The sequence below is a fragment of the Quercus lobata genome, chromosome 10 (assembly GCF_001633185.2).
Source record: "Quercus lobata isolate SW786 chromosome 10, ValleyOak3.0 Primary Assembly, whole genome shotgun sequence".
NCBI classification, from domain to species: domain Eukaryota; kingdom Viridiplantae; phylum Streptophyta; class Magnoliopsida; order Fagales; family Fagaceae; genus Quercus; species Quercus lobata.
The window spans coordinates 25711326-25726468 of record NC_044913.1 but is presented as its reverse complement, the minus strand read 5'-3'; the positions used below and the strand labels follow the sequence as shown (position 1 = coordinate 25726468).

Genomic DNA, 15143 nt, shown 5'->3' with positions numbered 1-15143 from the left:
TACTTTTTCTGCCATTCCCATTGATGGCACAAAATATCCACTAGTCACTAGAGAGGTCTATCATTTTTTTCTATAGTTCTTCTCCTAATAACTAGATAAAATCTTAAAATAATTTTTTTATAATAATTATCATAAATAAATGAAAATTGAGAAAATTAAAAAGAAATTACCCAAAATCAACAAAATTTTTTGGGGACAAAACCACTGTAATTTAAAAAAGAAGTACTATTTTCATAAAAAATCGTAGATAGTAAATTGTTGTGACAATATTATGAACATAACATTTCTTCAATTTAAAACAAGATTATTGTGTCCATTTATTTTTTTTTAATTATTGTGAAAATATTAAAAATACTACGACATTTTTACAATAAATTTTATGTAATAACTTGTTACTAGTAGATAAGAAAATAATTTAATTGATAAACTCAGATTAAAACCATTGATATCGTGCAACCTAAATTTATTATAAAATTGTCAAAATTCTATAAAAAAAAGATATTATAAAATTATTGTAAACTTACCATTTATCTGAAAATATCATGATATTTTGTAATCCGTATTTACTTTCTCTTCACCGTGGTCTTTTGTCGCCAAGTCACCAGTCAGCAGAGCTGAAGAGCTTTTTCACCGCACTCTTCTCTCAGGCTCTCTCACGCCATTCTCGTGCCCAGCGAGTCAGCGACTTTCCCTCACGTGACCACCGCTTGCTAAACATCACTATCCAGCGTGGCACCCCCTCTGTCCACGTGTCACAGACTCAACTATAAAAATGGCCCCCCTTTCCCCTCCTCTCCCAAACTTTCTTTTCTTATCAAACCAAACCAAACCTCTCTGAAAATAGCCAAAGCTAAGAGAGATAAAAACAGAAACCAAAAACAAAAACAAACAAAAATAAACAGAAACCAAAAACAAAAACAAACAAAAATTTTAGATTGAGAAACAAAACCAAACAGAGAGAAGTTTCCCGAGAAAGTTTTGACAGAGATATGGCGACGCCGGGAGGTGTGGCGGTGCTACCGAATTCAGTGAACAAGGTCGATTCGCCTTCGTCTTCTTCTTCGTCTACGAAAACTGTTGTTTGCGTGAGGAGCTCGGAGGTGAGCTCACCGATTCTGATTTTCTTGTTCTTTCACAAAGCGATTCGTAATGAGCTAGACGCGCTTCACCGATCTGCCATGGCCTTCGCCACGGGGAGGCGCACCGATATCAGGCCGTTGCTCGAGCGCTACCATTTTCTGCGATCGGTTTACAGGCACCACTCCAATGCTGAAGACGAGGTACATTTTCTTTGATGATTCGTTTTTTCTGCCTTTTGTTTATTTGCTCGGAAAATGAATGACACAGAGGGAAAGTTTGGAGCCTGATATTTTGTCGTAATTTTTTTTTCAATGTATTTATATGATTTTATTAATATATAAATAATTATTATTTTCTTTTCTTTGTATATATTATACAGAAAATTATACTAATATTGCTACCTTCAGCATTATCAAAATTTTATTTCTGGTTTTTCCTAATTCTGGACTTTTTTTTTTTTTTTTGGTTAAAGAATAATTCGTCTCTTTGCAAAAGCGTTTTCTATTTTCAAAAAAAAAAAAAAATCGTTACTGCAGTTTTGCTTTTATGTTCGTTTGATTATTGTATTGATTTGTAATCTGAATATATATATCTATAAAACTCTTTGGATTATTTCAGTTTGTATCTTTTTCTGTTAAGCTACCTTAACAGAAAAAAGTTCCTATTCTGTTAACACCTACTTTAGTGTGTTTGCGTTTTTGGTGAATCATAACATAGCAGGAAAGATTTCCCGATTATTCTGGATAGGCATCTCTGGAAAGATTTCCTGACTATTCTGGGTGGGCATCTCTGTGTATACGAGATTCTCCTTACTTTTTTTTTTTTTTTGGTTTCTTATATTTTATTGAGGGAAATCTTGAAAAAAAAGGAATCCGAGAAAATTCTCCAAAGTTCTTGGATGAAAAATCATATAACTTATCGAATATAAATGGACGTAGAATCGTTTTAACACTGTAGTGGTTAATTTTGTCCACCTCTAGATAGTGGTTCATTCAAATTTTCCAAAAAGGTGCATCGATGAACAGTAGCAGAGATAGGATCTTAGTCAAAGTGTGTGAAGACTAAAATACAGGAAAAGTAAATTGGAAAATTTTAATTAATATAAGTAATAAAATAAATAAATTTTTTTAACGTAATGCATTTTTAACTTTTATCTCTCTCTCTCTCTCTCTCGATGTGATAATCATTCATCGGTTGATCTCCCATTGGATGTATATTAACCTTTTAACAAAACTTGCTGTTGGAAACGCCCTTGCAATTGGTAGAATAGATAAATCTTTTTTTTTTCTTTACATAATTAAATTCTTTCCTTGAGCGCATGTCAAGGATACATGTCTGAAGCTTGTATCGAAGACAGCATATTCAAATGATTCAAAAATCATTTGGAGAAACTGAGCAAGCTGAATTACTTTCTTCTTGTTAAGTTCATCAAAAAGACCAATCTAGAAGTATTAAAAGTATGATACTGAATCAACAGATTTTCAAAAAGGGCTTATTATGTGCCCCTTTTTTATCACAGAAAATCCTAAAAGAATATCTCTGGTATTGTGGAATGATTTTTTTTTTTTTTTTTTCATCAAAAAATTGTGTACCACTTTGAATTTTTTTTTCTTCAAATATTTTCAATGTAGGGCCCACTAGCCGTGTTCAATCCGTTTTTGGTAGACAAATCCTAGTAATTGATATGTTGACATATACATACATTATATTGATTTTTGGAATGTTAAGTTTTAACGTATGTAAGCATCTATAGGAAAATCATTCTTATAAACAGCTGTTATCATCTAAATCAAAATAATATATTATTGATGGCAATAAAGTCTTGATTTTTACTTGTAGAGTACGATTATGCAGTATTCCCTATTGGAGTTTCTCCATTGCATGACATTTTCATGGTTCTATAGGCTGCAATGGAACATCTAAGGCCATAAAATCTTATTTATAAAATCTAAAATTTCACCAACTGCCACTTGCTTGCTGTTTTTGTGTGAAGTGACATTAGGAAAACTCTAATTCTTGAGGTCGTCCTAAAGACAAATTTTTATAATAATAATAAATTGTTGTCATTATTATTATTATTATTATTATTAAGATGGTTACCGAATCTACTATGATTCATTGCAACATTTTAATGATGGAACACGATCACCTCCGTTTCACTTGAAATGGAGACATTCCATTTCATGGTTAAGATTTTATTTCGTGTATATACTTTCACTTCTCAAATGATGTAGCACTAGATACACCTTTAGATATGTATTATCAAATCTAAACCATGAGATGGATCAATTTCAAATGGAGTGGATCCTTTTACATGGATGATGTGACTTTGTCTTTATCTTTTGTTATGCTATATATAAAAGTGGTCATGGCATGATATCCTAAAACTGCAGGTAATCTTTCCGGCTCTTGACATACGTGTGAAGAATGTAGCACAAACGTATTCCCTTGAACACAAGGGTGAAAGTAATCTTTTTGATCACCTATTTGAGCTACTAAATTCTTGCACACAAAATGATGAAATTTTTCCAAGGGAATTAGCTTCCTGTACAGGAGCTCTACAGACATCAGTTAGCCAGCACATGGCTAAGGAAGAGGAGCAGGTACAGCTTTATTTGCTGCTTTTTGCATTCTGGTTTGTGTATTCAGACTCTTGTTTGAGTAAACTTTTGTACTGATAATAGTTTTGGACCATTCATGAGATGAAAATCAGTGTTTAAAAGCTGTGATATCCAATAGGATTACAATATATATATAATTGCAATATATAGTTTCTACACATGATAAGGTACAAGAGGTGTACCACTTCCAGCCAAAAATAAATAAATAAAATCTGTAGCTGCGTGTGGAGTGATGGTGGGAGAGCACTAGGGCGTATTTTATCAACCCAACAATTTGAAGTTTTGGTGTCCAATCATTCTCTTACTGGTGGTTCACATACGTTGCATTTGGTTATCAAGTGCATGCCTTACAGAAAATATACTAGATCTGTTTCTGTGGACTGAGGAGAGAAAAAAACCATGTATAAAGTTTGTCTTTTCTTTTTCCAAGATTGATTTTGGAGTCGAATATTACTTTATATGTCTGTGTCCGACTTATTTAACCCTTTTATTATCATTATCCAGAGCTGACATTGTTTGGGCAGTTATTAAGGACCATCTTTTCATGTGAAAGACACAAACACTCACATTGGTGGTAATCCCCATCCCTTTACCGGCAGAAAAATGCCACGAATAATTTGAAGACCCAACTTCAAAATTTCTCATTTTGCAAACACCAGTTTACAATATCTAGTTGATGGGACTTTGGAAGACTTTTAAAGTACTATACATAGCAAATATATACCCATGCACATTTGTGATTGAATTTGTGAAACTCCAAAATCTTTGATGTAGTAGCTGTCTCTTTTGGATAGGATTCATAATTAGCCACAGCATTGAAACTCCTTGAAAACTGTCTATAATGCCAGAAATGGCTACTTTCTTAATGAAATGTTAATCTCGGCAAGTTTTATAAAGAAAATAATAAATTTTATTATATATAGGTAGATAGATAGATAGGAGAGATTTAATTTTAAGATTGAAGAGATCAAGGTTTTCAGCATTTTGAGGGTTTCTTTTTTGGGGGAGGGGGGGACAATTTTGTTTTTTAAAGGGCTCTAAGAGGGTGTTGCACAAGTTCAGATAAGTATTCAAGAGAGGACTGCCAAAAAAGGAATGGAAGTAAGCTGATATCCATGGAGATCAAGATTTGTTGCCATGTCCTTGTTGTGTCTTTTGCTGCATTGCATGCTTGAATAGTGTGTCCTATCACCTATGACTGGGAATATGTGTCAATATTGTCAAGATATTGACATATATTCCCTTCAAATGTATTTAAGCCATAGGGCTGAGAGTAATTTTTACCAATATTAGCGTAGAAATAATGTCAACTCTTTAAATATCTCTTTACCTATATATATATATATATTCCTGTTTTGCTTTTAATCTGTTTTCTTTCATTATGCTAGGTCTTCCCCTTGGTTATTGAAAAGTTTTCGCTTGAAGAGCAGGCATCTTTGGTCTGGCAATTCTTGTGCAGCATTCCAGTGAATATGATGGCAGAGTTCCTTCCATGGATTTCAACCTCCATTTCACCCGATGAATATAAGGATCTGCGGAAGTGCTTAAACAAGATAGTCCCAGCGGAAAAGCTTCTTCAAGAGGTGAATTTTCGGTTTCAGAGCATTTAATTATTTCTGTATACGATTTGCTAGGTACATTTGTCTGACAACAACTCTTGGCTATTGAAGGTCATTTTTACCTGGGTGGAAGGGAGGAGCAGCACTAACACAGCTGGAAGTTATGTAGACAATCCTCAACTCCGAAGTTGCCTAGATTCTAATGCAAGCACATTGGCTTCTCAACTAAAGAAAGTAAACTGTGCTTGTGAGTTTACCAGGACTGGGAAAAGGAAATATCTAGAGTCAGTTACTGATGTTTCAGAGACCACTGGAACACATCCAATAAATGAAATATTGCTCTGGCATAATGCTATTAAAAGAGAGTTGAATGAGATAGCCAAGGAGGCTAGGAAGATACAACTTTCTGGAGATTTCACTAATCTATCAGCTTTCAATGAGAGGTTGCAATTTATTGCTGAGGTTTGCATCTTTCACAGGTATCCACTTATCATTTTATCATGCAGCTGACATATTAGGGTACTAGTTCTTTACTTTAATGTAATGAAAGCTTCATTTTCTTTCTTTGGTTGTGCATGGGGGTGGGGTAGGGGGTAGGGATTGTGTTTATAAATATCAATGTGTTTACTGCTCTAGTTACTGTCAGGGCCTCTGTTTCTTCATTCTCTTCTGTGCCCCCCCCCCCCCCCCTTTTTTTTTCCAATGCTCCCTCATTATTGGGTGCTAATTATGCTGGTATAATCCTTTTTTGGCATGTTTATTCCAAATTTTCAACTATAAAGATGTCAATAGAGGGACAAGGGAAAATTAGAAAGAAAACAATGCTCAAGCCAAAGTTCCATTTAAAGAATGATCTACTACCTCTGATGGTGTAATTGTCTGCACTCCGGAAGTAATCTTCTGTATGATTGTCAATAATCTTTCCATTGGTAATTTGATTCAGAACTGGTCTGCCTCATTCATATGTTCACCATGAAACTAAAATATGACCTACTTTTGCATTTTTTTTTTTTTTTTTTTTGTGCCAGAGGTTTGCTGGAGTGGAAGTTTAATAATTGGCACTGCTGCAGCACAATAATTTACCCCACTTTTCTTCATCTGGTTGCAGTATTGCTGAGGACAAGGTTATATTTCCCGCGGTAGATGGAGAATTTTCGTTTTTCCAGGAGCATGCGGAAGAAGAAAGCCAATTCAATGAGTTTAGGTATTTGATTGAAAGTATACAAAGTGCAGGAGAAACCTCAACTTCAGCTTCTGAGTTTTATGCAAAATTATGCTCACATGCTGATCATATTATGGAAACTACACAGCGGCACTTCCACAATGAGGAAGTTCAGGTGAGTTCCCTATTGATGTAATAAGCTATTCTGGGGATGCTTGGTAACTGCTGTGAGTTTATGCAGCAATAATTGTAGTAATTGGGCCTTTGTGGAAGTTAAGCAGTATGATAATACATGACAGTAATCAGTAGCTCATGGGAGGTTGATAAAATGTATTTTATGTTCCTGTTTCTAACAAAAGATGGTATCTGAAGCCTTACCATTATTCAGTAAATGGCTTAATCAGGGTTGCATGACTAGAAACTTATAATACTAAACATCCCCATTGACTCTTTAAGATCTCTGCTGACCTACCCACATATCTAGGTTCTTCCACTTGCTCGAAAGAACTTCAGCATCAAAAGACAGCGAGAACTTTTGTATCAAAGTTTATGCGTGATGCCCTTGAAATTGATTGAACGCGTCTTGCCATGGCTGGTAGGATCATTGACTGAAGATGAAGCTTGCAAATTCCTCGAAAACATGCAATTGGCAGGTTCTACATCTGTTTCCTATATAGTTGCTTCTAGAAAGAATATTAAACAAATAATATTCAACAAATTTATAATTACATAGTATAAACCTGACAATGAGTGGTTCTTTAATTCAGCTCCAGCACCAGATAAAGCTCTGGTAACCCTCTTTTCTGGTTGGGCTTGCAAGGCTCGTAACCAAGGATTGTGCTTGTCTCCAAATGCAACTGGTTGCTGCCCTGCTAAAACTTTTGCTGATATTGAAGAAAATTTTGATAGATCATCCTGTGCACGTGCTTCCACATTGTCTGCTAAAGACAGCCCAATATCAGCTGAAGCAGATGCAATCAAAAGGCCATTCAAACATAATGTATCAGTGTTATGCAGGAATGGCAATGCTCCTGACCCACCTTCAAAGACTTTCAATGTCCAGAAACAATGTTGTAGTGATCAAACTTGTTGTGTACCTGGTTTAGGTGTAAACAATAATAATCTAGGGTTGGGTTCTCTTTCTACTGCTAAGTCTTTACGTTCCTTGTCTTTCAGCTCTTCTGCCCCATCTCTTAACTCCAGTCTTTTTGTCTGGGAAACAGAAAATAGCTCTTCTGATATTGGGTGTGCAGAACGACCGATTGATAACATATTTAAATTTCATAAGGCCATACGCAAAGACTTGGAGTATTTAGACATTGAATCTGGAAAGCTTAGTGACTGTGATGAGACATTCTTTCGGCAGTTCATTGGAAGATTTCGTCTGTTGTGGGGCTTATATAGAGCTCATAGTAATGCTGAAGATGATATTGTGTTTCCAGCCTTGGAATCCAAGGAAGCACTTCATAATGTGAGTCACTCATACACACTAGACCATAAGCAGGAAGAGAAATTTTTTGAAGATATATCTTCTGTTCTTCATGAGCTTTCACAACTTCTTGAAAGCTTGCAGAAGGCACATAAGACAGAGGATTTAGCTGGAAATAACATTGGATTTTCTTCTGCCCATGGTAGTGATTCTGTTAGGAAGTACAACGAGCTAGCTACTAAGCTTCAAGGAATGTGCAAATCAATAAGAGTGACATTGGATCAGCATATTTTCAGGGAAGAACTTGAGCTGTGGCCATTGTTTGGCAGACATTTCTCTGTGGAGGAGCAAGACAAAATAGTGGGTCGCATAATTGGGACTACAGGTGCTGAAGTGCTACAATCGATGTTACCATGGGTAACTTCTGCACTTACTCAGGATGAACAGAACAAAATGATGGACACATGGAAACAGGCAACCAAAAACACAATGTTCAATGAATGGCTTAATGAGTGTTGGAAAGGAAGTCCAGGGTCAACTTCAGAGACTGAAACATTGGAAACCAGCACCTATCAAAGAGGTTTTTATTTTGTTACTGCTGAGAACTGCATAGTTTCAAGTTCACATGTTTATATGTTTATTGTTGTTCTTGTGCTCAGTCATGTGTCAAGTGCAAATTTTTTTTGGTGTAATGGCTTGAACTGATTTCAATGTTTTCTGTTCTCGGTATAGAATATCAAGAAAGTCTGGACCAGAGTGATCAGATGTTCAAGCCTGGTTGGAAGGATATTTTCCGTATGAATCAAAATGAGCTTGAGTCAGAGATCAGAAAGGTTTATCAGGACTCGACTCTTGATCCTAGGAGGAAGGCGTATCTTGTTCAGAATCTTATGACTAGGTTAGCTCAAATGCGCTAATAATCTATTTAGAGATTTTCAAATAGGTTTTATTCATATTCAGTCTGATATAAATAACCAGTTCATGGAATTTAAAGTGCTTCATCTCTTGGTCACGAATCATTGATTATTATTACTTCCTGGTTCATTTTTAGTCGTTGGATAGCAGCTCAGCAGAAGTTGCCAAAATCAGTAGCTGGGGAAACTTCTAATGGTGAAGATGTGGAATGCTCACCATCATTCCGAGATCCTGAGAAACGAGTGTTTGGGTGTGAGCATTACAAAAGAAACTGCAAACTGCGTGCTGCTTGTTGTGGCAAGTTTTTTACATGTAGATTTTGCCATGACAATGTGAGCGATCATTCTATGGATAGGTGATATTTTTTACGTATTTTGCTTACCAAGAAAATAGAAAAAGAAAAAAAAAAGGATCAATCATTCATTTCTGATGTTCTGTTTTATAATTGCAGGAAAGCAACATCAGAAATGATGTGCATGCGTTGCTTGAACATTCAAGCAGTTGGGCCAATATGTTCGACACCTTCATGCAATGAATTTTCCATGGCCAAGTATTATTGCAATATATGTAAATTTTTTGATGATGAAAGGTACACGAGTTCTTATTGGAAATTTAAGATTCTAACTTAATAATTATCAAAAGCATTTAAATTCAGCCAGCTAAAAAAACCAAAAATTACAACGGTGTTAAAGTACAGTGGAATCATTCTCTTTTATCCTTTTCTCTGTAATTTTTGGATAAAAGATGAAGAGATTTCCGGAAACTAATATAAAGAATGTTCTTTTGTTCATATTTGTGTCTTTTCTTCCCTTCTAAACTTATACAAAAATGCTTTACACAATGGTTGGTACAAAAAGGTTTACTGGGCTAAACTATCCTGGCCTAAGAGCTTATAAGTGGATACAAAATAATGTAAAAATTGTTTGTAACTTAAATGGAAAATTGAGAATTAAAATTATTGTTCACATTAACGCTAGTGACTTCCAGTTGATAATTTTTTTTTGTGAAAAACAACAATTGAGCTGTGTAATTTGATTTCTCAAACCTTGGCTTTTAAATTTTGGGGTTCATTACACTGTGTGCTTGTACAAAAACAGTGACTTATTTTGCTTGCTTTAGGACTGTATATCACTGCCCATTCTGCAATTTATGCCGTCTTGGGAGAGGTCTTGGAATAGATTATTTTCATTGCATGACATGCAATTGTTGCCTGGGAATAAAGTTAGTGAACCACAAGTGTCTGGAGAAAAGTTTAGAAACAAACTGCCCAATCTGCTGCGACTTCTTATTCACATCAAGTGATACAGTCAGAGGTCTACCTTGTGGTCATTATATGCATTCAGCTTGCTTTCAGGTCTCTGTCTATCCCACACTTTTGTTCTGCCAAACTGTCCTTTTGACTTTTTCATCTTTTTTGTCTGTCCTGAAAAGAATTGGATAGAAGTGGTTGATTTTAATCTCAAACCTTGTTTTGTTCTCTTAGGCATACACTTGCAGTCATTACACTTGTCCAATCTGCAGCAAATCTTTAGGAGATATGGCGGTAAGAGAACTTTTCCCCCTTTCAATTACCACCTGACTGAGGTTTCTATTATTAATATGTTAAAAATGTATTTATCTGGTATATGGTGCTGAAATTGGTGACCTGTTGGTTACTTGGGGAAAACATGGCAATGAATGAAGTTCTATTCCTATTTTAGAATTGGATTCTTCGTTCTTTCAATCTTCAAGAAACAAGAAGTTAATTTCTCCAATTAGCATATTTTCCAATATTGTTACTATCGCTCTTTTAACAAATTTACCCTTAATTGTTATCAAGAATGAGTATACATTTATATTGATCTCAGCACTAACATGGTGCTGTGTTCACAAGCCGATTCAAAGTTTCTTCCATGTGGATGTCTAGTAGGATAATTTATCTGAGACTTGTATAAGAACTGTTTGTATTTCTTGCAGATGGTAAATGTATACTTGATATATTAGTACAAAAGGTGATGAAAATGTCACACGCACATGCACATGTATGTGTGCATATATGTATATAAAATAGAACAGCTCCCATGTCAGCCCTAGAATTTTTTTTATATATTTATATATTATTATCATCATTCATGGCATTATTTGCATTTAAGGATGTAATGCATCAATAAGCAAGTCAGTTTCAGTTTCTACCATACAAAGTCTATAATTCATCAGTGTCAATAAATAGGGCTCATTAATCATTGTGTCAAATTTCTGTACTGTATTCAATTTAATGTAATATCTGATAATCCATTGTATGTTACAATTTTGCGTTAGAACTATAAAATTAATTCTCTTTTTGACTTTCGCCCCTTTGTTAATCTGATGTTGTTTTGAGTGTTTCTGAATAGTGTATAGTATGGTTCTGCATAGGCACAGTGTTTTGTGTGGGGAAAAAATGATTCTCAAAGGTGCTTTGTCATGTACCTGCAGAAGAATATCAGAAGCATCTTACTTCAGTCTTTTCTATACCAACTTAGTGCTTTTTAAAATAAAAAATAAATTCTTATAACCAAAATGCCAACTCAGGTCTACTTTGGCATGCTTGACGCATTGTTGGCGGCTGAGGAGCTTCCAGAGGAATATAGGGATCGTTGTCAGGTACCCCTGCTTCTAAATCTTACACACACATAAACATGGATGTAGATAAACACACACACACACACACACACATATATAGAGAGAGGGAGAGAGAGAGTAAAAAAATGAGAGCAAGTGAATGAGATAAAACTGTTGCATTTAGTTCTACAGGGAGACTGATAATCAGATTCCTTTGGAAGGGAAGGATAATGACTTTAGCTCTGTCTTTATGGAAGTCATTCATGTGCTGGAAAGATTTTATTTGTTTGGAAGTATCATTTTTCTTTTTAATGATGTTTGGCAGCAAGTTTATCTCCAGTCCATGTGATTTGCAATTTTAGACGATCTTGATTTAGTTGGCCTTCTAGAGTATACCATGCTTTACCTTTAGTATGCAAAGACTTTTCTTTCAACATCAGATTTCCTTTTTACACTTTTTGTCCAGTTTGGAGGGTACACTTGGATCGCAAAGTCTTAGAAATTTGAAGCAAATCTTATTATAACCTTTTTTCTTTACTCCAATAATATAAATTTTCAGACAGTTCAAATTAGTTTGGAATTAAGGTTTAGTTGAGTTGAATTTTCAGAAAAATGAACTGGTAGACACACCTCATACAACTTGTGTGATGCATCATTATGATAATGAAAGAGGTTCCATTTAGCAAATTTAATTTACATTCTGTTTACAGCTCCTGGTCTAAATGCTAACTAAAATGTTCATATGGCCATCCAGGATATACTCTGCAACGACTGTGATAGAAAGGGCAGCTCTAGCTTCCACTGGTTGTATCATAAGTGTGGATTTTGTGGATCATATAACACCCGAGTGATCAAGAGTGAGTTGACAGTTTGCCCCACTTCACACTAATGAGAGGATCCCTTTTCCTCTTGAAGAATGTATACACAGTAGTTTGTAAATACTTGTTTGTATAGCCAATCAAATTTTCCCTTACCAGGAAACTGGTTATTACTGATTCCTACATCTGATAAGCAGTGAAGGACATTGCTTTTATAGAAGCCACCTAAAGGTCCACTTGTTTGGAAGATGCGTCTCCAAGAATTGAGATTTGAGACAACTACAAGAGATAATTACATTAATATGTTCAACCCCGAGAGATTGACCTAGTAGTTCTCTAGGTCTCATGAGATTCATGAGGTTTTGGATTCAAAACTTCTAACCAGCATTTTGGAATGTGTGTGGGTTGGGGGCATTACACGCACCTAGGAGAATAATCAAAGTCCTCAAAGAGCTTTGGACAGTAACATTAGCCAAAAAAGGAAATTGCATTAATATGCAGCCACTAGTAGTATATATGCTACTTTTGCTCTTTGCTCTTTCATCTTACAGTAAAAATTTTCTCCTAACCAGAAATGTGAATTTTGTTCAATTCTTTTTACATTTTTCCTCTATTGTCTAGAAATTTACTCCTATATATAATGTCAAGTAATCGGGCCATATTTTAAATGTCCAAAGAGAAGATAATGCATAAATAAGGTCTAAGTGATGGCCTAAAAAAGTTGAGTATTTTGATAATAAAATAGAGCCCAATGAGTGAGTACCAACAGAACTGAAGGAAGAGAAAAGAAAGAAAAAGGGACCGTTAGCCCAACCCAATGTAGCGAATAAATGAAGAGAAAAGAAAGTAAAAAGGGTTTGCAAACTTAACCCAATGTAGTGAATAAATAAAGAGAAAATAAAGTAAAAGAATTAACAGGCCGAACTCAATATAGTGAATAAAAGCAAAAGGGGTCAACAAGCCCAATCCAATATATGGTAGAAAGCCTATAATGCGCTTGCATAAATGGATAAAAATGAATTCTAATTCTGCAAAGGGAAAGCAAGGTGAAATTGTGCAAAGCCACAGCAGCAGGAAACGCATGAAGAAACAAGACAACACCATAGCAACAAGAGGCACATGAAGAAGCAAGACAAAATCAAAAGCTACAGAAAAGGCAACCTGAAACCTAGCCAATGCAAGGGAGGCAGGGCCCATGGCTAAAGAGGAACAAAGGGTGTGGTTTGATAAAGGGGGGAAAAGACCTAGTTTTGGTATCCTGTCAAGACTCCTTTTGGGAGATGCTTTGCTAAGAAAGCATCTTTACCAAAATGGGTAAAAAATTGGTGGGAACCATCTGATGCATGTTAGAGAGTACAGAGATTAATGAGGGTTTTCCATTATGGGAAAGAGAAAGATAATAGTATTATGGTCAAATTGGCTTTTGCCCAAAAGTGGAAAGAAGTTCGTCGCTAAGCAAGTAGTAGGACTAAACCCACTTCTAGCAACTAGAAGGTAGTGAGCCCACCTGCACACGGCTAGAACGGTATGTTGTAGGTATTGGTTGAATGCTTAGGACAAAATGGTTGGTGAAAACAAGGGTAAAGAAGGGAAATCACTTGGGCTTGATCTTAGGTATAAAAGGAATAGTACCCATGAATATGAGGACAAGATTGTTAGAACTAGAAAAAACGGCAACAAGAATGAGAGAAGAACACGATATCATTAAACAACGGAGAGAAACATAAACAATGGTGTGAAGAAACACAGTACCCAAGAGAATTAGAGCATGGAGTTGAAAGTGAAAGAAGAGAGAAATGGGAAAAGAAAGTGAAACGTAAAAGAGAATAGAGAGTTGAGAAATTAGAATATACATGGCAAACTTAACATGCATCACTAAGTAGCCTTTTCCCTCCCTCATACAAAACCATCCTCTCTGACATCTCAATCAATAGGATAGTTATTTTGATCCATTCTGCAAACTACATAACTTTATAGCCTTGTAAGGTAATAAGGTTAAGTGGGTTGGAGTTTGGGCTCTTTTTAGTATATATCTTGCGGAGAACCCTTTTACTTTTGTTATTATGTTTGTTGTTATTACTATTTATTTCTACTGTTAATAGTCTCAGACTATGAGTTATTTTGCTGTTACTATATACATATAAGTGTGTGTATATATATATATATATATATATATTTCTCTTTGTTTGGAGTGTTTGGTCTTGTGTACAGATTGATTCCAAGGGGAATACCGCAAAAAGAGCCAAGCCCACTTCACTACCCTCTGCAAAAAGTCTTAGCTTAATAGCACAAAAAGGCACCCACAACCATTTTCACGCCACATTTTTTTTTTTTCTACAAGCCCATTTCATGTATGTGTATTATATTTATTCTTTTTAAGCATAACCTAAGCCCATGTAACATATTGAAGAAATTGAGGAAATGTGGTTTGGAGGTATGGGTTGGTTTCTTTTGGACCCATTGTATAAGCCTAGCCCATATATGCTAGCAAGTGGACAAGGGATACTAGTAGCACTTTAAGCTCATGGAGGAGGTCTTGTACTCAAAATTTTTACCCTAAAAGAGCTTTTATACTCCTGCTGACTGTGACTCAACTTTTCTACTCTACACTTTTTTTTGTCTAAAACACATAGCTAGCCCTAAGTGGCTAGCCTTGTATGCTACAACAACCAAATGTAGCCTCCAAGGACCTGTCATGTCTAGGAAACACTAGTCCATGAATTTAGGCCACTTTATTTCCCAACTTATGCAAAAAGCAAGCCAACCCTCTTGCCCAATCAAAGCAAATTTGACCATACCCTCTTTGATTGATTCCTTGGGCGGTTCAAAGCCTCTTTTATTAACCAAAAACTAGTCACTAAAGGCACCCCAAACTTAATACAAAATGCCCCAATCAGATTCAAAAGGAACCAACCACGTTTTACCCTTAGAGCTGAAACTTTAGAGCAAAAACTTGTTCTACCAACTAATATTCTCACA

The 15143-nt window shown here is 35.5% G+C and overlaps 1 protein-coding gene across 2 annotated transcripts; it reads left to right on the top strand.

Moving 5' to 3' along the window:
• Positions 1–819: 819 nt before the first annotated feature.
• Positions 820–12755, top strand: LOC115963316 (zinc finger protein BRUTUS). Of its 2 annotated transcripts, XM_031082285.1 has the most exons (14): positions 820–1280; positions 3474–3683; positions 5090–5284; positions 5372–5739; positions 6369–6597; positions 6907–7075; positions 7190–8431; positions 8584–8749; positions 8903–9121; positions 9218–9355; positions 9886–10120; positions 10250–10309; positions 11317–11388; positions 12101–12755. In XM_031082285.1, exons 1-14 carry the CDS (start codon positions 990–992, stop codon positions 12233–12235), a joined length of 3729 nt encoding a protein of 1242 aa, XP_030938145.1. In that variant the 5' UTR covers positions 820–989; the 3' UTR covers positions 12236–12755. The 2 variants fall into 2 exon arrangements, 1 of the variants encoding a protein (XP_030938145.1); XR_004085794.1 differs by lacking the exons at positions 10250–10309; positions 11317–11388; positions 12101–12755 and having other exon boundaries at positions 8903–9098; positions 9886–9973.
• Positions 12756–15143: the final 2388 nt, after the last annotated feature.

Bases quoted from the DNA above. Each gene is read 5' to 3' on its own strand.
- LOC115963316 (XM_031082285.1), top strand. From the start codon at position 990: ATGGCGACGCCGGGAGGTGTGGCGGTGCTACCGAATTCAGTGAACAAG. The intron at 5,285-5,371 runs GTGAATTTTCGG...TGGCTATTGAAG, and splicing joins CGGAAAAGCTTCTTCAAGAG to GTCATTTTTACCTGGGTGGA. The intron at 5,740-6,368 runs GTATCCACTTAT...ATCTGGTTGCAG, and splicing joins GAGGTTTGCATCTTTCACAG to TATTGCTGAGGACAAGGTTA.